The sequence below is a fragment of the Pygocentrus nattereri genome, chromosome 3 (genome assembly GCF_015220715.1).
Source record: "Pygocentrus nattereri isolate fPygNat1 chromosome 3, fPygNat1.pri, whole genome shotgun sequence".
In the NCBI taxonomy this organism is placed as follows: domain Eukaryota; kingdom Metazoa; phylum Chordata; class Actinopteri; order Characiformes; family Serrasalmidae; genus Pygocentrus; species Pygocentrus nattereri.
In genome coordinates, this window is record NC_051213.1 from 13,562,542 (window position 1) to 13,586,006 (window position 23,465).

Consider the following 23,465-nt stretch of genomic DNA (forward strand, 5'->3'; position numbering starts at 1 on the left):
ATGGAGCATCGGCGTGACATTTAAAGAGAGTGGATGGCTCCTTGTGTTCCTCTCTGTCTCATGCACACATCTGACAAGCCGTGCCCAGGGACCAGATAGCAACAAGGAGTGCAGAATGGGCTAATGGTGGTATGCCCTGACTGGCTCTCGCTGCTGACTGTGCAGGAGCTATTCTCTGGGTACTGGATCGGGATGTGACACTCGCATCCACTGTTACAGTCTCTTTAAATACATCTACAGGCTGTGTACCTTACACAAGTGAACAGAGTAAAACACCTCTCTATGCCAAGGGATCATACTTATCATCATGGCAGCAGTGACATTCAGACAGCCCACTGAGGTTCGATTCCCCACCTAAGCAAGCAGACCATGCTAAACCAATAAGACTCATTGGGCAAGACTCATAATGTTACTTTCACCTACTAAATGCTGTAAATATTGAATAAAAACTTTTAAATCAAAAGTTAGGGGTTTTTTTGCATTATTTGAATATGCTAGCTGGTATTTAGATTGTGTGAATTTCATTTCATAATGAACAGACCAATAGAAAAGGTCCAAAGGTCTATTAAGACATTACATACATTCATATGCAACAGCTTGAACAACCCTGGACAAAATACATGTTGATTTTCTAAGTTAACACATCCTCTACAGGGAAAATATGGCAATTTATGCATTTTTTTTATTTTTTTTTGCACAAATTTTATTTATTTTACTTTTAATTTTACATATTGGAAACAATAAAACATAAAACAGGCCACATTATATTCAATTCAACAAATAAACTCTGTTGTGCACTAAATATGCAGAAGTGTGTTTTCTGTAGAGGATGTGTTAATCCCTTGAAATCCCAGATTTATTACATAACAAGGCTTATTACTCAGTAATTACAGGGACTTCAGTTCAAATTAGTTGAACTGTTCTTGGGATATAGAAGTGTGTAATGAAACTTTGGGCCTGCAGTGGGCCCTGGCCATTTAAGGGATAACTTAGACACTTAGAAGATCAACATGTCAATTTACCAGGGGCAACCAAACGTTTGCTGTAACTAAGTGCAATTCCATGATATTTAATGTTCATTTAAATGCACCCTGAAGAGATTTCTCTTAATTCTGCTCTTAAAGACAGTGAGGGACTTGACTTTTCTGACAGTTGAAGTTGCCAGTAGAAAAAGTAGGAGCTCAAGCAGTGTGAGGTACGGACCAAGTTTAACTGTCGCTGTGAGGCAGCTATCATAGCACTTGAAGCAACAGCAAGCAAGATAAAAAGCGCTTATGAAGCGCTAAACCCTTCCCTTTCATTCTGGCCCAGTGCTGGGCTTCGCCTTCTAACTGAACACACTTTAGCTGTCAGTGCAAACTAGAGCTAGGAGACACAACAATTTGTGACAAAGCCACTAAATGAGCTGCTCTTGGTACAGTGACCCCATGGACAGCCCCATAATTGGAGAGGGTTTGGAACCTCAGTGTGTCTTTTGATCTGCTGACACGTAGCACAAAGCAGCCTCTGTAGCCTCTGCAGCTGCCTCTTTAGATAACTCATAGAGTCCATAAACATAACTAGTTTTGCATTATCATTTCTGAGGGAGCTGTCCTGAATGCAGTCCAGTCTGGCTGCTGTGTTTCTTGGGCAGGAAGCTAAGCGAGCTGCAGGCTTCAAAGGCCTGTCCTTCGGTGAAGCCTCTGCAGAAGTCTCTTGAATAATTTATGTGGATTTTGTTGTTTGTCTGTCAGGTTTTCCAAGGCAACACCAACCCAACAGATGTGGCCAAGACCTTGCTGCCCAAGCCCACGCTGACGCGCTTCATCAGGATCAGACCCTTCACCTGGGAAACAGGCATTGCGTTACGCTTTGAGGTTTACGGCTGCAAGATTTCAGGTAGTTTACACTCCTTCGCTTACTCTTTCCAAAGTTTATCATGCTTACAGAACCTGGTCTGAAATTAATGTAGCAACATGGACATTAACTTCTAATGCAAAATAAGCCAATATTCAGTCAATATTTTAAATAAAATAAATGTTCGGGTTAATACTTTAACGAGTTAAATGACCAGAACATGCTGGAGGGTCCAAACTTCTGTAGCACAGTGCTATTACTCCTTTAATAGTATGCCAGTTTAAACTGCTTTCCATGTAGTTACTGAACCTTAAGTTTTAAGGGCTTAAATAAAAATAAACGATAGAACTCAATACTTTGCCATTACAAGGTAACACATTCATTTAGTATGGTGTCCTTGAGAGCCTTGAATCTGAAGCTTTAGCTTTAGTTAGAAAAGATAGAAATAAAAATATTAGCAGTGTAAGCTCAGAAAAACACTATATTTAGCAATTATATTTGAAAATGCTTGGCAGATACTCACAGCAGATCACTGCAAACACTCAAAATGCAATGTTAGATAAGCCTAATAAATTATAGGCTATTGAAAACAGTATCAATGCCTGGTAGTTGAGGTTGAGTTTGTTTAGTTTGCCTTAGCTTAAAAGGCTTTTGTTGGTACAACTGTGATTTGTCAGGCACATTGTTTATGCGTAATGATGTTAAATCAGAGGCGTTGTGTATTGAGTGTTGAGCACAGAAGCAGTACATGGTGAACGAGCTCCTCTATAAGGCTGTAAATCTCTCACGTAGTTTACGTTTCACTCACACTCTTGGCATGTGTTTATTCACGATGCTGAAAGGTGTAATTGTGTGTGGGTTATTTTTTTCTCTGACTCAATATGGGGGCGAGGGTGGGTGGTGGGTAGCTGTTGCATTATAGACGAGCGGTCATGTGAAAAAGAGGATTACATATTTATGTTACTCTGTTTTGGATGTTCTTCATTTAAAATGGATGCCGTCCACAGCAGGCACGGCTGCTCTTGCGAAGTTACGAAGTGCAACCTTCCCACTTTAACTGTCCCCTCTGAACCCAGTAACCCCCCACTGAGAGATTCAGTCTCTCCACCTCATACACACACAAACACACACACGTTACTCTCTTATTATAAATGCACGGCTCTTCACCCACCAGTCGCACAGTCCCAGCTGGCCCTGGCCTCATTTGCATGCTCATCTGCATGTTTTGGCATGGCTCCACCCTCTACAGGGCTTTGATTATGGAGGCTTTCATATCATCGCCACCTCCCTGCTGAGACACTTTCCTTTCGTGCATAGAGGCAAAATGAACGTGTGTGGGCTGTCAATTAGGGCCAGACGATATGTTTGCAATAAAAAAGTATTGCTTACTGCGTCCAGTGGCTGCGATGACAGAACAGATCACACTATCTCATCACTCTCACGGACAAATAACACAATAGGATTGAAGCGGACAAAGAGATAGAAGATCAACAAGTGCTTTTCTACTGGGAGGGAACCATGCTCTCCCACATGCAGAATGAATAAACCATTAATAGCTACTGTCACAACAACTCTGCATAACCATAAGGAAATGTTTAGAGAATTAAATTGAAACACACACACACACACACACACACACACACACACACACACACAATGTAAAAAGCTGTTCATTGCTGATTGATTTGCAGCCTTACAGTGCACAAAAATGTCATGTAGTCTATATATACATTATATTATTTGATTATTCTTATTTAGCACAGTACAGTCTCAAAAAAGCTGGTTCTTTAAGAGTTCTTCAGGGTTTTTTTAGACTTGTTTAGTAAAGACACTGCTTCTATATAGGACGGAAAACTCAAAGAACCCTTTGCATGCTTTGCAAAGGATTCTTTGCAAGGTTCTATATAGAACCACATATAACATCTTCTCCATCAATCTGAGGAACGTTATCACTATGCAAAGAACCATTTAAGCATGCAGAGGGTTCTTTGAGTGTTCATGGTTCTATATATAACCTTTGTCATTACTAAAGAATCCTTGAAGAACCATCCTTTTTAAGAGTGTATTGCAATCCTTGTAGATTTTCTTACTATTTGCTTAAAGGAGAGTTTGCTACTGTAGATTTCTAAAAGAGTCTTGCTGCATGTCCAGTCAGATGCACATGATATAAAGTTTAAATTATGATTTCTCAAATTATCATCAGTGTCCAGCAGCTTTAACGTACATTGCATTTCATGTCCATATCATGCAGGCCTGCTACTCAGCAGTCAGCTCTGTGCACTTCATTCATAAGTGCTTCTATTTTTACACTCTGTATACATGCAGGCATATTTAGTCCCGGTTTGCGTGTCTGTGCATATGTGTGTGCGCACAATTTGCTGCCATGCTGGAGTGCAGCTGTGGTAGTCATGTTCAGGGCGGGCGAGCGCACCGCATTCTGAACACATCACAAGATCTGGGGCCTCCTCTTGACATCATCAGCGTGCTGCGGGTTCCCTCTGATGATGCGGACATACTGGGCGGCTGGCAAGAGGAGTGTTTTGATGGCTCAGCTAGCTTGCTTAGCATGGTTTGCTAAGTATTGATTCAGAAGCCTCAAAAGAACATTTTGAAAAGCCAATTTGGAGTTAGAGTGCATGAGGGTGTGCAGCCATTTCCACAGATGTTTCCTACACAGAGCAAACAGCGTTTACTAAGAGAGGCAATAATGGAATTAACAGAGCATAGGAATGTACTCTAAGCATTCTGCTTATGCCACAGTCTTTCCAAAACAAGAAGTTGATCCTGTCTCTGTCTTGGTTTAGTTTATCCTCTTTAAGCCACCTGTGTAAGCTGTCACAATATGTAAGCCACCCGTATAAGCTGTGAGCACCAGTCACAGTATAACACAGGAGTTATGTTCTTTAACTGCAGCAGCAGGTTGTAGCTGTGGAGTGTTTTCAGAGAACCACAGACCAAATTTCTTTGAAAGTCATGACTATAAGAAAGTATGAACACATACAAAACATGTTATAAATCATTTATAATGCATTATAAACATGTATAAAAGTGCAACACACTTCCTGACTGTGTGTATTATGCATTACATTAAGTAGCTTTCTTAAGAAAAATTGTAGCTTACTTAAGTGATTAAGAGAGTTCTTAAGAGAATATGTGAAATATATTCTTAATAAATTATCTGTATTCTTAGTACATATTTATTCTTTTCTTATTTTTTCAAATTGCATTTAAGAACATTCTTCTAAACTTCTCTGATCCTTTGTCAGATTTTTTTAAGTTTTTTGTGATTCCAGCTCCATGTCTGATAGGCAAACCACATCCACACAGCCCTTAATAAACTTCCTCTGGCTGTTTGTAAATAAGGCCATCTGTGCATGCGGCCATCCAGCCTCCGCCCGCTCCACACACCCATCAAGATCGCAGTAGCTCACGCAACAACACACACACATATGTGTGCCCGTAGCCCTCTGGGCGTGTCCCACAATCAATGCCACCTCAGAAGCTTCCTAAAAAACCTCCACAAAATCACATCTGAGTTCAATAAATGGGTCTCAGAGACCAAACAAGCCAGTCGTTTCAAAGTGTCCCCTGAGCTGTTCGGAACTGCGTGTTCCAGCTGCTCCCAAGACCTGATATAAAAAGTTAATTCCTTTGACAGGGTTTTATCAGTAATAATATACTTAGAGTCCAACATTGGCAGATGAAGAAAGAGCCCAGTCAGTCTCCTTCATATACACACATGTGTGATCATCTTGTGGTAAACGTTTGTTGTCTGAAAACATCAAGCTCGAATTGGGGCCCCTGGGAGTCACGGGCCAGCGCACTTTCCATTCCAAACCTGAACAGGAACTTCCCTCCATGGCCACAAAGACAAGCGCTGTGAATGAAGACTCTGTTCTGCTGGTATTTCACACCGCATTAGGTCCATCTGTGACACGTTCAAAAGCGAATCTCCAACGCTTTCCTGCTCCGCAGGATCCGATTGTAGATTACGATATTGCTGGCAGTTCATGAATTCCAAAACCATTTGGAAAAAGTCGAATATGTGGCCACCAGTGCATGGGCAGCCAGTCGAGCGAAGCTACACGACTGGAGATTTTCCGTAATCTTGAGACTCTTTTTTGTAAAAAGTAGCAAAGCGTGAACGAAAACGGCTCATTACAGAGGCTGAAACAAAGGCAGAGGGTTTAGAAACATGGAGATAGATTACAGACCACATGAAGGAACATGAGGGGAGAAAAAGAGAACAGGCCAAATGAGAGTGGGGGGATATCAAAGACAAAAGAAAAGGAGGTTGGAGGAGGAGGGAGATAGGGGCTCGGAGGATGAAAGGTAAGAAGCTGCTCAGATATGAAAGGTAGAGGCACCCGAGGAGAGGAGAGTTTTAATTAGATGCCTGGAGACAAACACCGCAGGCGAGTGAGTTAATATGCAAGGGGTCAGGAGAGAAAGGAAGAGAGAGAACAGAGCAGAGAGAGTGCGTGCGTAAAAGTGTGAGAGGGAAAGGGGGAAGAGGGGCACGGTTGCTTATCTCTGCGTGCTGTTTCCTCACTCTCTCTGCGGCACTGTCTCTTCGCACTCACTCTCATTGTTCTCTCCCTCTCTTGCTGCCCTTCTGCGCTCCATGTAGAGTTCCTGCCAAGAATACTTCCAGAGCTCACTGAGACAGCTCTCAACTTTAGGCATCTCCCTCACCGTCCCTCTCTTCATGCTCTATCCCCCTCTCTCTTTCCAGCTATCACTCTCTTTTGCCAGTGAAAAAACGTTCTGCTTTCCCCAGCCGTTATCGTGACGACTTTTCTACTGGTTATCCACCCTACTTATTGTCTAACTCGCTTCTGAGATTGTAGAGTCAAATGCTAGTATTAGTATGATTGAAATTGCATAGACAAAAGCGCTTTTATTAGTATGATTGACTTAGAGACTGTAACAAATGCTAATATATGACTGAGATTGTAAAGGCCATAACAATGGAAATAATATAGTATGGTTGACCTCATGTATGTCATGACAAATGCTAATATTAGTATGCTTGAGATTGTATGGCTGTGGAAAATGATAATATTAATACGGTGGAGACTGTAAAGGCCATAGCAAATGCTAATATTGTTAGCATGGTAGAGATCATATAGGCCATGGAATGTTAGAATGGTTAAGATTGCTTGAGCTGTTGCAAATGCTACAATTAGTGTAATTGACTTGTATAGGCCATGCCAAATGTTAGCCAGGGGTTCCTAATGACTGTACTTGGATCTCTACTGTGTACATTTTTTGCTCTCTCTCCTTTTGCACACCTGATTCAACTCATTAACTAATTAACTGGGTCTTCATGTGATTGCTCAAGTATGTAGAGTAGGATGTGCAGAACGTGGAGTACCCAGGAGTGGGATTGGCAATCCCTGGTATAGGCCACAACAAAGGCTAATAATAGGACAACTGAGATTGTGTAGAGTGTGACAATTTATTCTTTTACAGAAGTCATCATATAAGAGTTAAACTGTGAGAGGAAAAATAAATTGCGAAATGCATTATATTTCAAAAATTCAGTCTGTTTCTCTTTCACCAGCTGAAAATGTTCTGTTTTCCTTGGCCATTGCCATGTCCACTGTATCTCACGTCTTCTGCCAATTCTTTCTAACCTGGTCACATTGCTTTTTCTCTCTTTTACACATACAGAGTATCCATGTTCTGGCATGCTGGGCATGGTCTCCGGCCTTATCACAGATGACCAGATCACTGTCTCCTCCCATACTGACCGCAGCTGGGTGCCGGAGAACGCCCGTCTGCTAACCAGCCGCTCAGGCTGGACGTTGCTGGCACAGCCGCAGCCCTACGCTGACGAGTGGCTCCAGGTGGACCTAGGTCAAGAGAAGCTGGTTCGTGGACTCATCATCCAGGGAGGCAAATATCGTGAGAACAAAGTCTTCATGAAGAAGTTCCGCTTGGGCTACAGCAACAATGGCTCCGACTGGAAGATGGTGATGGAGACCAACGGCAACAAACCCAAGGTGAGGAGCAGGAAGAAAAAGAAGCAGAAAGAATGTGGTTGGATGACTAGAGATCCAGAAAAGCAACTCTCACTACTAAGTGAAGTAACTCTCACTAAGTGAAATTTAGTCAAAAGCATAAACTCAACCCATACAACATTTGTGCGTGTAAATGAACAAAAAAAGAGAAAACATACTTAATATTGTTTTGTCATTGTTTGGCACCTAAACAAACAGAAGAAGTGAGAGTGGAATCTGTCAATACAAACTGAACATCAAAAATAAATGTAACTTATATAACTTATTATATAATTATGTAATTAATGATTATGTATGTTTTGTAATTGTGTGATTACACAAGTAGTATGGTACAAATAACAGTAATAACACTCTTGGCAAAAATAATTGTTTTGAAGGGTATATATTACCAATAAAGGGTCCTTTGGCTTGTAACAACCCATTTTGGTGCTATATAGAACCATCTACAACACATTCTCCATCAGTCTGAAGAACACATTCACAATGCAAAGAACACTTTAATCATGCAAAGGGCTCTTTGAGTGTTCATGGATCTATATAGAACTGTTTTCTTTCCTAAAGAACCCTTAAAGAACCATTCTTTTTAAGAGTGCACATTCTTAAAATGTATAGAGAACTATTTAGAGAACTATTTCGTGAATTAGATTCATGAGTGTGCAGAACCTTTTTAAAGTTTAAAGAACCTCTAGGAAGAACTCTTAAACCTTTATGGCTCCTTTTTTAAAAGTATAGACTTCTGAAGGTTAAGTGCATTTCATTTCTAGTCAATAGGATAAATTAAAAACAAGGAAGGAGGACTTGCAGCAGCTGATATCAAATGCATTCATGGAGCATTGATATGACTTTAGCATGTGGTGGCTGCAGCACTAGATCCATCACAGAGGGCACCATGCCCTGTTTTATAGAGGAGCAGAGGATTGACATCAGCCTGCCCTCCGTCTATTCTATATATATCATCCCCCGTTCTCTCTATCTCTGTATCAGGATGTTAGTGCTGAAGCCCATTAATTCCCATTCATGCCTTCAAGCCCCTCTACTGGACCTCTGTTATAGTTGGAGCATGTGTCTCTACTTTGTCTCCCTCTCTCCTCATTCTCTCTCTTCTCCCCCTACTCATTTTCTCAATCTCCTGTGGTAGCTGAGGCTGGGTAGGAAGTCTTTCTGAAGCTGAAGGGAAAGCCGGATGGGAGATTTTAGTGAAGAAGGCGTCCTGCTGCTCTGGAGCGTGGTGGTAGCCGGCAGGCTTTTTGCTCGCATGTTCACTTCAAATGTCAATCAGTGGATTGAGGCCTTTTGTTCTGTTTTATTCCCAGTACTATCTCATTGCTTTTTCCTTTCACAGGGAAGAAGACGGGGATAAATGTGGCTGAATTTAGAGAGCTATGCTCCATATCTGATTGATAACAACCCTCTCTCTGTCTTCTTACCTTGGTGCAGCTTTTCGAGGGGAATATGAACTATGATACACCAGTGTTGAGAACAGTGGAGCCCATCTTGACACGCTTTGTTAGGGTGTACCCAGACAGAGCTACGCCGGCAGGCATGGGGCTGAGACTGGAGCTCCTGGGCTGTGAGATTGAAGGTAGGTCTAATTTACACCTACACTCTGCACTACTGAAAATTAAAGGTTCTTTGGAGCAACATCAATAGAACAATCCATTTTGATTCCCTAAAGAACCATTCAATGGAAATGTATTAAAGAAACACATTCATTATTTGCAAAGTTCAAAGGTTAAAGTCCCTCAGTATAATGTAAAGGTTCTATAGCAAGTAAAGGTTACAACCACACCAAGACCCATTTAGGAACCTTTTATTTTTAAGAGCATATGCACACATAGTAGTCTAAATATCTGATCTCATTTGATTTGATACAGTTTTGATTCTTTGGGAAAGGAGTGAGTGCATGATGAAATTTCAAATTTCAGAACAATTTGATTTTATTATTCTGGTATATCTGAATTATTTTTCCAAATTTCACTGAGAACAAAATATAATATCAACACATTTTCAGTATACATGATAAATGTCATGATAGCTCATTTTCTTTTTGTTTTGATACGTTGGAACAGACAAAAAAAGAACAGGTGTTGCCACATTAACAAAAATCCATGAAAAAACACAAATACAATTCATGAATTCATTTGTATTCAACAATTCTCATACTGTGCTGCACTTAGTCAAATTAAAAAGGCCTAATTGTGTTCTTTTTGTAATGAAATATGCATTGGTCTGTGTACTTTAATATGCTTAGAAAAGCATATTGTGATATAACCTGACATAATTTATCACAAAAAATGGTTAATCACAAAAATTATAAATATTATCATATTTCCAAGAATGAACTGTTTACACTAAAACAAAATACACTACACGTCCTTTTTCTGGATTTTTATATTTGAAAATGGCCTGACACTTTTATTTTGGCCAAAATGCAATTAATGCATACTTTATTGAAAGTTTTCTCTATCTCTCTCTTGCTTTTACTACCTCTCTCTCTCTCTCTCTCTCTCTCTCTCTCTCTCTCTCTTTCTTTCATAATGGGCTCCGTCCCATATGCAGCCTACATGTTGCAAAGATGCTCAAAACAAGCAAACAAATCAACAGCAAACTGAAGGGCATCTGATTCCAGAAATGAAGCAGCTGGAAATATCTCTCTGTGTGTTCCTATAAGCCTCATCATTAGGGATAAATACGAGTTGATTGAACTTGTATGGATCCACCCATGAGGGTAGAAAGTGTGGCCTGGAGGCTCAGTTTTCGCCAGGCTCAGCGCAGTTGTCCCACAGATGTGCCATCAAAGGAAGGCTCTTGCTTAAATAAGCATCAGTGTGTGCCCACCCTAATGACAGGGACTCTTTCCACACTGCAGTGGATTTAGAGTCCACCTGATGGTCTGGATTAGTCCTGACCTGCTGTCTGCCCCAGTCCTGTCTGACCATCAGTCTCTCTCTACTGGGGATTTTTTTAAAAAAATGCACCACAGTGATCAATTTGAAAGTGTTGATTCAAGTGAATCAATTGTGGAATGTTAAAATTGATTAGAATTGATTTTCATAATATTTAACAGTAATGCTTTGGCCAAAAAACAGCTTGGATTATTAGGTTGGCTTGACAAAACCAAGTTAGTGTCCTTCAGTTTATCATTCTAAACTTTTTTGTACAGTTTTTACTGGTCAGTTTTCAAGCTAGAACCATGAAACTTTGTAAAACCTACATGGGAATAGTGTACTTGGGCTTTCTGGACCAAACACATTTACCAGTGTTAGTTCAAACATTTTTTCCTGTAGGAAATAAATGGCAGAATACCATAGCAATGGCCTAGAAACATCTTTGCAACCACCTAGGATAACATAGAAACAGCCTAGAAACACCTTAGCAATTACCTGGGATTCCATAGCAAAAACTGAAATTTCATTATGCGCTGAATCATCTCCTGAAGAATCATAATCAAATCAAATCTTTGTGAGGCCAGAGATTTATACTTGTCTTCTGTTTGCAGGTCTTGTTTCTTTTCTTCTTGTTTGTCTCTTATTCTCTTTCTCTTTCTTTCACATTCTCCTTCTCTCTCTGAGCTCATTTGGTTTGTTATGGGAGCACTCACTGTTGAGGCAGCGTTAAGTGGATTTACATATTGGCTTTCCTAGAGTCAGTGAAGCCGGCTTATGTAAGCTACGGCGTCCCACTGTGGGCTTTAGCTGGATGATGATGCTTGTTTTCACTGGCAGTGCCAACAAACACACATACAGGCAATTCAAAACAGTTTATATACACTAAATCAGTCTGTCTGTCTCTTACACAAACATAAACACAAACCTACAGGTTGCCACTCTTGAGAATACAGAATACTTTATATGCACACATGCACGTATAATCACTATTGTGTCTCAAAATCAGTAACTTTATATGAGAAAGAAACAAACATTTGTGCATAAATATATTGTTGAGGACAAACTAGTGAAATGGTCTCTTGCAGAGAAACTTACCAACTTAATATAAATGCAACTCTTTCATGTTCTATGAAAAATGATCAGTGAATCCTAGACAAAGATTTTAGAGACATTAAAAGCTTCAAATGTGTGGTTTCTATTACTAGCACGGTGAACGTCTAACAATTCTAGTTCTAGATTGTCTAGAAAGGAACATTTCACATCAAGCCATTCTGAATGACTTTACATCTTATCAGTTTAATTACGCAGATATTTTGAAAAAATTGCTAGAATTCTCCTTTAATTTAACAAGATTTTAATCCAAGTAATTTAGATAGTTTATACTGGTTAATCTGTGTTTAGATAATATAAAGCAATGCAGCTGGTATTTTCAAATGGTGCTTAAAATATAAAACAAAAAAAATCCATCACTTTACATCACACTAACAGGTGTCTGTCAGTAGCTAAGAGGAAAACAGCAGGGTGCTAAGCTGTAACAGGAGGTTTTAATCCACATGGTTTAAATGAACATGCCTAATGCTGCTAACTTCTGACCCTTTAGACCTCTTAGAAATTTGGCCTCAACTGCCCCCCCACCAGAGACCACTTTCTTTCCTTTCTAGCTCCCTCTCTCCATCCCTCCATCCCTCTTCTGCCTCCCTCTCTAACCTAGGGAAAGCCCGGCAGGCTTAAGGGCTGCTCATTACAAGCTGTGAGTAAACAGAGTGAATCGGGCAGTGAGCCATCAGGCAGCAGGGCACATGCAGGACTAATGAGAGGCTCTCTGCCTCGCAGAGCAGAACCAGGCCCAGGGTGGAGCTCCCCAGCCTGCCAGGGCCCTCAAGAGCACAGCCAAACCAGCACCCACACACACACAAGCACTGGCCCATATGACACACACACGACCCAGTGCAGGAGACAGATTATTAAGGGGGTCTGGGTTAAAATTGGTTGGTGGCAGTTTGTGTGAGACGGGTCCGAATTTTCAAACAGCCACGAAATTGAACAGCAAATTAGGCTCTTTAGTAATCAGATTAGCTGGTTGTTATGGTGTGCAAGAGCATTATTTTTCATTTTGGACTTAAATCCAGAGTAGGTCGATATTAATCTTTCTGAGTGAAAACAGAATCACAGGCTAGGAGATCAAGGTCACTGTGAAAGTTGCATTATTAAAATGCCTTAACAGAAAATGCTATAGACCTCTGCAGTTATGCACTTTCTTTGTAAAGTGTCCTTGGCTGTTAGAAAGATGCTATCTTAATGGAACAAATGCTATCTAAAAAGAACCAGGGGGTCACAATACAAGCCACACAAACATTTATATACTAATATGAGCTGTGAATCTACACATCTTCTGAGCTTTTGTATGTAATGTTGAGAATTGTAAAATAGGGGTAAATCTAAAAAAAAACTCTTTGGGGAATGTGCTGCCTTGCAACACCCTGTATGTACCTCTCCGTCCAATAACAGACTCAAAAAAATATATATACTTATGCCAAAGCCTTGCTGAAACCTTATCAGAAAACAATGTATTAGGCATCAAGGGATATATTTTACGTACGTACGTTTCTTTAGAACAGAGCCTTTCACATCAAGCTAATATGACTTTGTTTGAGTGGTAATGATTGAATGATTAGAAATGATTTCAAAGTTAAGTACTTTTATGTGATGGATCATGAATTTCGACTGAAATGCCTGTCTCTAATGCAAGTTCTCATCCCCCCACCCCTCTCTTTTTCGCTCTTGTTTTTTTTCTCTGTAGCACCCACCATGCCCCCAACCACGCCCGCTCCTCCCACCACCCCATCAGACGAGTGTGACGATGAGCAGGCCAACTGTCACAGTGGAACAGGTGATGACTACGACCAGACAGGTGCTAACACCAGCCTGCAGAAACTGCGCCCTTTCTCACCACACTGCACACTGCAGAACTGCTCCAACATGCTGACATGTTATTAGACTGCAGAAGCAGCTCAGAGATGCTTTCCACTTCAATGCAAATACAGCATTTTCATTTGTTATATATTTTTTTTCTTGCTTGAACATTCACCTCTATCAACTGCCCTAGCCATGCTAAGCTAATTACACAATATGTCTTCACATCTCTTAGCTCTACCCACTTTGGCCCTCTCACACATGCTTACTTGATTCACTGAGCTCACCTTCTGCACCTGACTTCTCTCTCCTGCACATGCTCTGCTTCTGTTTTCTCTCTAATCTCTAATGCTAAGAAATGTAGTTTGCTGCTAACTGAATGAACACATGCTTCTGCTAAATGTCATTTCAGTTTGCTTCCACGTACACTTTCTCCATCCTGTTAACTGCAGCCGCACTGTGTTGCACTGTTCACGTTCTTCTGTAGCCTACAAAGAAAATGTTAAAGGTCATGATTGTGTAGACTGTTGTAAAGGCTAATACTAGGCCTTTCTTTCACAAAGATCTTTCTGAAAGAGCTAAACAGCTGTGAGCTGTAGCATACAATATCCACTGTATGTCCAGAAGTATCCAGACGCCCCTTCTATTTAGTGAATTCAGATACTTTAAGGTGCACCTACTGCTGACACATAGCTTGTATAATCTCCATAGAAAATTTTGCCAACAGAATGGGATGCTATGGAGCAACCACACATGAGTCTAAGATCAGTGTGTGAAATGCCCCCCGGTATTCAGGGGGTCCCATGTTAGTTGGCGCTGATGCTAGCTTCAACAAAATATTTGGTTCTAGAAATGGTTTTCTCTAGTTTGGTAAAGTGGTCTTCCAGAAATTAAGATCTTACACATCTATTTTTTGAGCAATGAGTAACAATTCATTCTTTCCACCAGACTCTTGGAAAATTGGTCAGGTTTTCAGATGTAAAAATATACTCTGTAAAACAACTGTAAACCAATTTGCTACAGCGCCACCCTGAGGCACACCGAGGTGCTTCATCTCTAGTTAGTTAAGACTACCAAAGACAGAAGCTTGCTGTTTGTGAGTGATGGTGGGATTTGCATGCATTCTCTGTTAATTCTGTCTGGAGTCATTAAGCACCATTGGATACCTTTGGGATGAGCTAGAGTGGCATTTGTAATCCAGAACTAATCATCCAACATCAGTATCTGACCTTTCTAATGCTCTTGTGGCTGAATGCAGTCAAACCCACAGATGTTTCAGCATCTAGTGTAAAGCCTTTCTAGAAGAATAGACATCATCATAAGAGTAGAGAGGACAAATTCCCTATTTTGTAATACCTTTATTTCAAAAGAAACAGTGGATGAGCAGGTGTCTACAAATGTTTGGACATACAGTGTATTCTAAAGCTTAAGATGTGTAGGTCAGCAATTTTTAGCTGCGTGTCTGATTTCATGTTGTCTTTGGCCCAGGTGGAACTTCCATGCCTGAGACTACTACAGGGATGGGCACCATACCAGGTAAGACTCAACTAGCTTTAACTTTGCAATTCAAAACTACTCTGTCACTGCTGTACTTCTGTCCATTACTCCTCTCCTTTATTTATCCAGCATCACCAAAGGAGTCTGTTTTTTGGCATACATCTTAGCTTAATCCATTGAAAGCACAAATAAGTAACCTTTGGACGGAACAGTTTGTGTGAAACTCTGTGTTGCGTAGCTGTTAATGAGCATCGTTCTAATTTTGCTTGTTCAGCATAATCGCTGATTAGCCAGGCGAGACTGCATGCTAATAGCCAAAGCTTGACTAGCAGAGCAACGCCCCTTATCTGACTCCCGCTAATTAAGCTGTGTGTGTGTGTGTGTGTGTGTGTGTGTGTGTGTGTGTGTGTGTGTGTGTGTGTGTGTGTGTGTGTTGGAGAAAAGTAGACCGTGTACTTGTGTGGTCTTTATGTGTTAATACCGAAAAGATCTGCATGTTCCATTCTGGATGTGGTTTATTGATGACGTGAAACATTCAGAACATTTTTTGACTGTGGTGAAGCTCCTTCATGCCCAGATCGTTCCACTACTGCAGCCCAAATCCTCTCAAAAATGGAAAAAGAGAACTAACTTTTAATTGGAAGCTGCTATTTTTTGTGGGACAGTGGCAGAAAGCCTGAGCCGTGGTTTTTAATGGGAAATTCTTTCCTCTTCACTGGGCAAATACCCTGCAAAAGCTACTCTGAATCTTTATGTTATTGCGTTTTATACAATCTGTGAGATGCAGAGACCACAGTACAGACAATGGAAAAGCTAAGATATGTTTAGTTTTTTTGAATTTCACAATTACTTCTCCCATTTCTTCCTCTCCTGTTCGCTGTCAAATAGGAAAGGGACCGTGCTGCATTAAAAGTCTCAATTTCACACCTTCTGACTGTTTCATCAACATAATGCACTTCTAAATATCACTCACAGTATCTTCTGTCTACACATTCTGTAATAGCATTGGGATTTTGAGGAACTGAGTTTATTTGTATTATTTCTTTCATTTGTAACAAAGCTACCTACTGCCCCCTGGTGGACATATGCAATAAAGCTGTTCTGCAGCTCAGATGTGTTACCATTGAAAGTTAGACCAACAGAAATCCACCAAATAATATCAAAACAAATTTAATAAACAATCAAGATCGCCAACATATTGAGTAGATGTTTCATAAGAAGACTAGGAGGGAGTATTTCTAAGCGTACATGCTTGTGTGCTTTTGTAGCCTTCCTCTGGTTTGCTTGTGACTTCGGCTGGGCGAGTGACCCCTCGTTCTGTGGCTGGACATCCGAGGAAACAGGCTACAAGTGGCAGATCCAGTCTAGCGGCACTCCAACACTCAACACTGGTCCCAACATGGACCATACAGGTAAGAGACAGAAGAAGAGAATAAAAATACCTGGTTTAGTGTAGTAATAGCCCAGTATGCTTAATTATATAATGTTATGCAGAGAAAAACACAACATAGAATCCATTTTCTCAGATTCCTCCAGCCCATGTTGAGCCCATGCTGTCTCTTTCCAGGCGGCTCTGGGAATTTTATCTATACACTGGCAACCGGAGCACAGGAGACAGAGATCGCCCGAATTGTGAGTCCAGCAGTATCCAGCCAGGACTCCGACCTGTGTATGTCATTCTGGTACCACATGTTTGGCTCGCACATCGGCACACTGCACATCAAGCAGCGAAGGGAGAGAGGCCAGGACGTGACCGACGTGCTGCTCTGGACGGTCAGTGGTCATCAGGGCAACCGCTGGAGAGAGGGCCGTGTGCTTATACCACACTCAAGCAAACCCTATCAGGTGAGTGTGAACTAGAGGGCTGTAAATATTAAATATAATACATATTTTAGTCACAAAAACTATTTGCAAAAGTTAAGGATTTACAGCATAATCTTATTTAACCAGTCAGTAGAGTGTAACATACTGACATTAATCTGCTTCCACATAACTAACATATCTACAATGCTATCATGTTTGTCTGTGTGTTAGGTGGTGATAGAGGGTGTGGTGGAGAGGAAAAGCTGGGGTGACATTGCTGTAGATGACATTAAAATCCTAGACAATCTCAACATGGCTGACTGCAAAGGTGAGTGGGCTCACAATTTACTGCAGAGCTCAGACATCAGAAGTCCAGTAACCTGTTTTAAGCCATAAATTTCACTGGTTTGAGAGCATAAACTGGCAGATTATTAGCATGTAGCACTTCTTTCATTGAATATTACTTTTTTGTGTGTCTGTAGACCCAGATGTTCCTACAGAACCCATGCTGCCTGAGGATAACTTCAATGAGATCAGTAAGTGCCCGTTTTAAATTTACACCATTTATAATTACAGCGGTAAAACTGAAAAAGCATTCAAAATTTGACATCCAGTTTTCAAAGAAATGACTGTTTAAACAGTGAAGTCAATTAGAACTTCACCCAACCAATCCTGTTCCTCTGTAGCTGATGTTCTACTTGTTTATTCACTCTCTAGTTGTCGACATCACCGATTTCCCAGAGATCGTGGAGAACCATGAGATCAGCGGAGCAGGGAACATGCTGAAGACTCTGGACCCTATCCTGATCACCATCATCGCCATGAGTGCACTGGGGGTCTTCCTGGGGGCCATTTGCGGTGTGGTGCTCTACTGTGCCTGCTCACATGGTGGCATGGCTGACAGAAACTTATCAGCTCTGGAGAACTATAACTTTGAGCTGGTGGATGGTGTGAAGCTAAAGAAGGACAAGCTAAACTCACAGAACTCATACTCAGAGGCATGAGGCGCCAACCAATGAGAGAAAACCTCTCCTCAGGGGGAGGGGGCAGGCTAAAACAGACTGCCACCGCCCTCCCATTGAAGGAGGACAAGGCTCTGAGGTTCTGGGAACCAATTTGGGAGGAGAATTGGGACTGAGCCATGCTTTTCTCAGGAGCTGCAGTGACAGAACCTACCAGTAGGGGGACACTGTGTATAAAACATTGAATATGAGGATTAAGAAAATGAAACAAAAGAAATGTACAGATGATTTAGATTATTATTTTAATTTTTTATTTTATTATTTTGTATTATTTTTAGTTGCTCATTTCTACAATCGGATGCTGGTGTTGAGACCAATATATGAAAAATGTTATACGTATTTATCTTTTTTTTTTCTTTTGTCTGCGAGGGAAAAATCTAATCATTCTTTAAAATGTTGTTGTTTTTGTGTTTAAAGGAGATGTGTAACAAAAAAATCCCAAATGAACCGTGGCTGATAATGGTGGGTGTGTTCGGCCCGTAGTTGGACAAGTAAATTGGGGGGCTGGTGCTAAGATTCAGCCCTGTTGGATTTCAGCTGTGGTTCAGTCAGTGCCTTTGGTACATCTTTTTTTATACATCCCTTTAGTTCTGGAACAAACAAACAAAAGAGAGAAAGAAAGAAAAAAAACAGAATATGTTGGTCACATCTGCAAAACATGACCCGGTTTATTCGTTGCGCTTTAATGTTGAGAGCTCACATATTGTACATAAGTTTTAATATATTTTATTGCCCTTTTTGAAGAAAACGAGTAAAAGGACAAAAAAGAAGCTGCAGTATCCCTTTTTTTTCTTTGGTTGTGTGTTGTAAATACAATCGTCCAACTGTTTTGTGAAAGTGAAAACGTGTGCTGTTTCCGTCCTGTTGGGTTATTTTGCCACCCTCCCCAGAGATGCAGCTCATATAAATGTAAAAACTGGTGGTTCGGCAAATCCAGTGTTCATACTTACAGGCACACAGACACAATGCCACTCATTCTCAGACAAGACTCTGATGAACCTCTCTGTGCACATTTTCCATGGAACATTACTGATGTTCATCCTTAAATGTTTATACTTCGTTCTACCTTAGCCTGGATATTGTAAACATTCATAGACAACAAGGTCTGTTATTAGACCTGGTGGAATCTCAAGGAGGGAAAAGCAGGCCTAACTCTGATCTCTGTTTATGTCTCTCTTTATAACTCTGATCAAGCTTTGGATGTCTGTCAGCATACCAAAAAAAAAAAGAACAACAAGCTCATCGTCGCCTTGCGTTTGTCTGAAATAAGCTGCCACCTGCTCCACCCCCAGTTCTGCCCCCTCTTCAAAGTGCTTCTTACGCCGTCCTCTCACCTCAAACGCACTTTGTCATCAACTTTGGGCTATGTGTCTCGAATGAGACTGACGAATGTGGGGGTGCCTAAAGAATGGTGCTATTTTCTTCATTGTAGCGCATCTCCCATCGCTGGCCTCATGTTCAGGACTGCTATCTCATGCTCTTGTATCTTCGCTGATGTCGCACCTGGTACAGAGAGGTTGACTGGTCTGACAGAGGCTGAGTGGTCACCTGGTCGGCCTTGCGTTTGATGTCATAGCCTTGTGTCTGTACCAAAGGACACTTTCCCCAAAATAAAGGGGGGCACCCTGTCCACTATACATGCACCACCTACAAGGACACATCTCATCTTTAGCAATTCTGATGATGCACTGGACTTCAGGAAGAGACCACACTAAAGACTTACTGCTGATACAGAATATGAAACGTGAAATATCTTATGCTGGGCCGTCATTCGCCGTCATTTTGTCACTTGCATTGGCAAAAGAGCACTGGTCATCTTTTACAAGTAAATCCCTAAAACCTAAAGACCGTCATGCCACATGTAGTATATCCAACAAGGCTCCACCATCCCCACCCACTAGCTCATGTTTTTAAGGTTTCTAGGTATGTTTCTGTGCTGTGTTGTGTTCTGTGGCAAAAAAGCACTCATTCTCTCTTCATTTCCCTCCAGTAGTTTCCAGATTCAAGCCCATGAACCCATTTCTCAATGCTACGTGTGAGTCGGCTGAAGCTAGAGGGACGAGCTTCAGTAAGGTTTCATGAAGAAAGCATACTGTAGCGTCAAGAAAAAAAAAGAAAAGAAACAATGTTGCACTGATAGATATATTTAAAGAAGTTTATGTGTTTATAGCATTCATTTGTAAAAAACAAAATCGGAATTTAAAAAAAAGACGGTGTTCTTTTTTTTATTAGTTTCAGGACATGTAATATGATTCTGAAATATACGGTTATCAAGATGTTTTCATTATTGAAAAAGGTATACAAATTTCCTATAGTAAAAAATCCCCATTTACCTGATCGATTATCTCTTCATTTTTGTACTGTCGTTCAAATTTTGTGCTGATTTTTTTTACAAGAAGAAGAGGAAAAAGAATCTTTTATTTTCAATACTGCTTCTGTAATTGCTGTTGTAGGAAGAAAAAAACCTGAATAAAACAGCAAGGCCTTAAAAACTGAAATCACTGTTTTGTATTTTCACATCTGCATCACGAAAAAGAGAACCGCCAATGTCTACTGTCTCTGATCAGCTCCGATCAACAGACATTCCAAAGATTCAGATCCAATAAATGTTTTCCTAAGACATACTGTATGTGTTTGGCTTATTATTTATCTCAGAAAGGGCTCCAAGGCAAAGCTATATGTAGTCTCATACAGTCTGGTAGATATTATAAGAGCAATAGGCCTCTTTACCAACCGTTCTTAAGAAGACATTTCTTTCTACGCACACCCAAGAACACAAAGGTGAGAACATTTCTGTAGTGTAAGAACACGTCATGAATCTGATGTAGACGTTTTTCTTTGGGTCTTTCTCAAGAACAATTTTAGGAAAAAACTTAGGATGATATTGGTGAAAGAGGCCCAAAGTTCTGTTGAAGTCACTGTTCAAAATATCTGTCTATTTAAATGGTTAATGGTGTAAACAGAGTCTTTCAGGGTGCTTTGATGTGAAATGTCACAACTGTTCACAGTAGTGGTGACAGGAACCAGATGTCTGATGTCAGTTTAATGCCTTTTAAAAAGTTATTACATGAAATGGCTCTGACTGCGTTACATGTAAGCACGTATTCTGGAGGGGTGTTGTGCTTGTGTTTCTCTCCCGGTCTCTCCCTTCACAGATGTGCCTCTTTTGCCATCAGTCATGTGAAGAGGACTACTGACCAATCTAAAGCCTGGCTGGTATAATTGGGGGAGGAGCCTAAGCCTTAAAAGGAGGCCTTCAAGCTGGCTGAAGAATGGAACTGATTGCATGTGTGCTGTAGTTTCTATATTAATATCTTGTGTTGGGAGTGTGCTTTCAAAGATATTTTGCCAGTGCTACTTTGAGACTCCTGTGTTGGGAGAGGTACTTTAGTTTTGGTATATTTTAATTGCACACTAATCTTTAGTTCTATACAGATTTATTTGTACCACCTGGGGTTTCAAACAGGTAAGAGGGGCACACCTATCCATTCTCACCACATAGAAGTCTAGTTCCCCAGGTCAGAGGGTGGGCACCATCACATGTACGTTTTACTACTGATCGTGTTCACCCACCTTCCTCAAAACAAGCTTCAGTTTGGTAAGCTGGGCCTCGAGTGACAGATGAGGCTTGATTTGTATGAGGATCCGTTTGCTTGTTTTCTTTGCTGTTCAAGGTATTCTTGAAAGGCTTCAACTCAAGTTCAAAGGCATCAATGTTTTTCCGTCCTGCTTTCTCACTGTTTGTTTCATGTTGATACAGAAAAGACCAGCCTGGACATTTCTAATCTTTGTTTCTAGAGACACATCGTATTTCAACATGAGTTTCGTCATCCTAGTTCCAATCTGTCAGTTCTTGACTGCTGAATCCTTTGTTAATAATTGATCCAAGTAAGCAAAAGCTGTCCATCGTTTCTACATTTGTGCAATCAGTGGAAAAGTTAGCACTTCAGCCTGTTGCTATAACCTTTGCATTATTCACTTTGAGCTTTTCACCCTGTCCTTTTAACTTTTCATATAACAGCCTCTAGGTCTTCCTGACTTTCCACTGTGTTGTCCTCCACTCATCAAAGGTCATTGTTTCTTCCACCAATGCTGAATCCTTGATCTCCCTCCGGTCCTGCTTCCCTCATATCTTTGACACACCGCTTGAACATCTATGGTGATGGTGTGCACCCTTGTCTGTCTTGATGTGAAACCAGTCTTTGTCCATTTTCTGTCATGACCTTGGCTGTTAGTCAGTGTTGAGGTTCTTATTTAGAACAATGAGGACAGGTGAAAAGAGAATGTATAAAAAAATAAATAAAAATTGACTTGGCATTTGGTGTGATTTTAGTGAAGTTTCAAAATAAATCAGTTTTTGTACCTCAGTAATCTTCACACAGGGGAAATACTATAATTTTATTTAGAGATTTTGTCAGTAATTTGTGCTGTTATTGAAAATGACTCCCTCACTTCTACGCTAGCTGGCTTACATTGCTGCCATTTTTCTTGGGGGGGACTACATTTTGTCCGTTTCAACCAAAAAGGGGCCATAAGTTAAGGGATATGTCTTCATGTGAGAAGACTACAGCCACAATCCAAATGAATTTAAACACCAATAAAGCCACAGATGAAAGGAACCTCTACATAATAGCTGATATTTTTTTTGTTTGTTTGTTTTTTTTTTTTTTAAACACAATGCACAGGAAGCAGCATGAGTACCACTGAGACTGCTGTCATAACTCGCGCAGCTCTCCTTTATTAATATTGAATAGGATGCTATCACACATCATGGCTAGCTAGCAAGCTACAAGGCTATACAACCAGACTGGGGCATGGTTACTGACTTTAGCTGGTGGCCAAAGCAAGCTGTGTATTTCTCAAATGCACATAAGTGTCTAACTGCCTTTCATTTTAATACATTTGTAAAAGGGACTGATGCTCTGTTACTCACTTCAGCAACACACTGTTAATCATATGCAAAGAGCGCTGTGTGCAGAGAACTTGAGAGAACTATGGGAGGCAAATCCTGCCAAAATTAAAATGAAATGACTTAATTTGCAGTTTCATTTTTCACATGAGCCATTTTTAATAAAAATAAACTGAAAACGCCTATTTGTCATTTCATTTCAGTCGTTATGGTTTTTCACGGTCCAAATGAAAATGCTAACCCACAAAAGAAACTTTGCTTTGGCTTTTCTTCATGAAACGCAGAATACGTGTCAAAACTAAAATCAAAATGCAGAGTTTGCTTTATTTCTTTTTCATCGAGATCGGCTGTGAATCTGACAAAAAATGAAAATGCAAAATGGATAAATCAATGGCATCAAAACCAAAAATCTGAGTTCTGGAGACTCGGAAGTCTTTAATCTTGAGGAATGATGGCAATTCTGACGCAGACGACTGAGGTCTTAAAATGTATTTTAACACTGCTGTTATATATTTTTAAAGGTTTAAAACAGCGCCTCGTGTAGGTCCATGACGTCAGTGGCTATGACACC

The 23,465-nt window shown here is 40.5% G+C and overlaps 1 protein-coding gene and 1 long non-coding RNA gene across 3 annotated transcripts in view; both read left to right on the forward strand.

Annotated features, from left to right (window-relative positions):
* Positions 1–20,609, forward strand: part of nrp1a (neuropilin 1a) — an 80,298-nt gene extending 59,689 nt beyond the window's left edge. The window contains exons 8-17 of one of the 2 annotated variants that reach the window (XM_017704370.2): positions 1,734–1,878; positions 7,513–7,844; positions 9,300–9,444; positions 13,551–13,640; positions 15,152–15,199; positions 16,429–16,572; positions 16,728–17,005; positions 17,195–17,291; positions 17,446–17,499; positions 17,681–17,967. In XM_017704370.2, coding sequence (XP_017559859.1) covers positions 1,734–1,878; positions 7,513–7,844; positions 9,300–9,444; positions 13,551–13,640; positions 15,152–15,199; positions 16,429–16,572; positions 16,728–17,005; positions 17,195–17,291; positions 17,446–17,499; positions 17,681–17,967 — 1,620 coding nt within the window. Of the gene's footprint in view, positions 1–1,733; positions 1,879–7,512; positions 7,845–9,299; positions 9,445–13,550; positions 13,662–15,151; positions 15,200–16,428; positions 16,573–16,727; positions 17,006–17,194; positions 17,292–17,445; positions 17,500–17,680 lie in introns of both variants that reach the window. The other variant, XM_017704359.2, reaches the window with a different exon arrangement.
* A 695-nt stretch (positions 20,610–21,304) lies between these two features.
* Positions 21,305–22,295, forward strand: LOC108431036. Its single transcript, XR_001858119.2, has 3 exons — positions 21,305–21,451; positions 21,784–21,873; positions 22,007–22,295. It is a non-coding gene; the product is annotated as an uncharacterized LOC108431036 (long non-coding RNA).
* Positions 22,296–23,465: the final 1,170 nt, after the last annotated feature.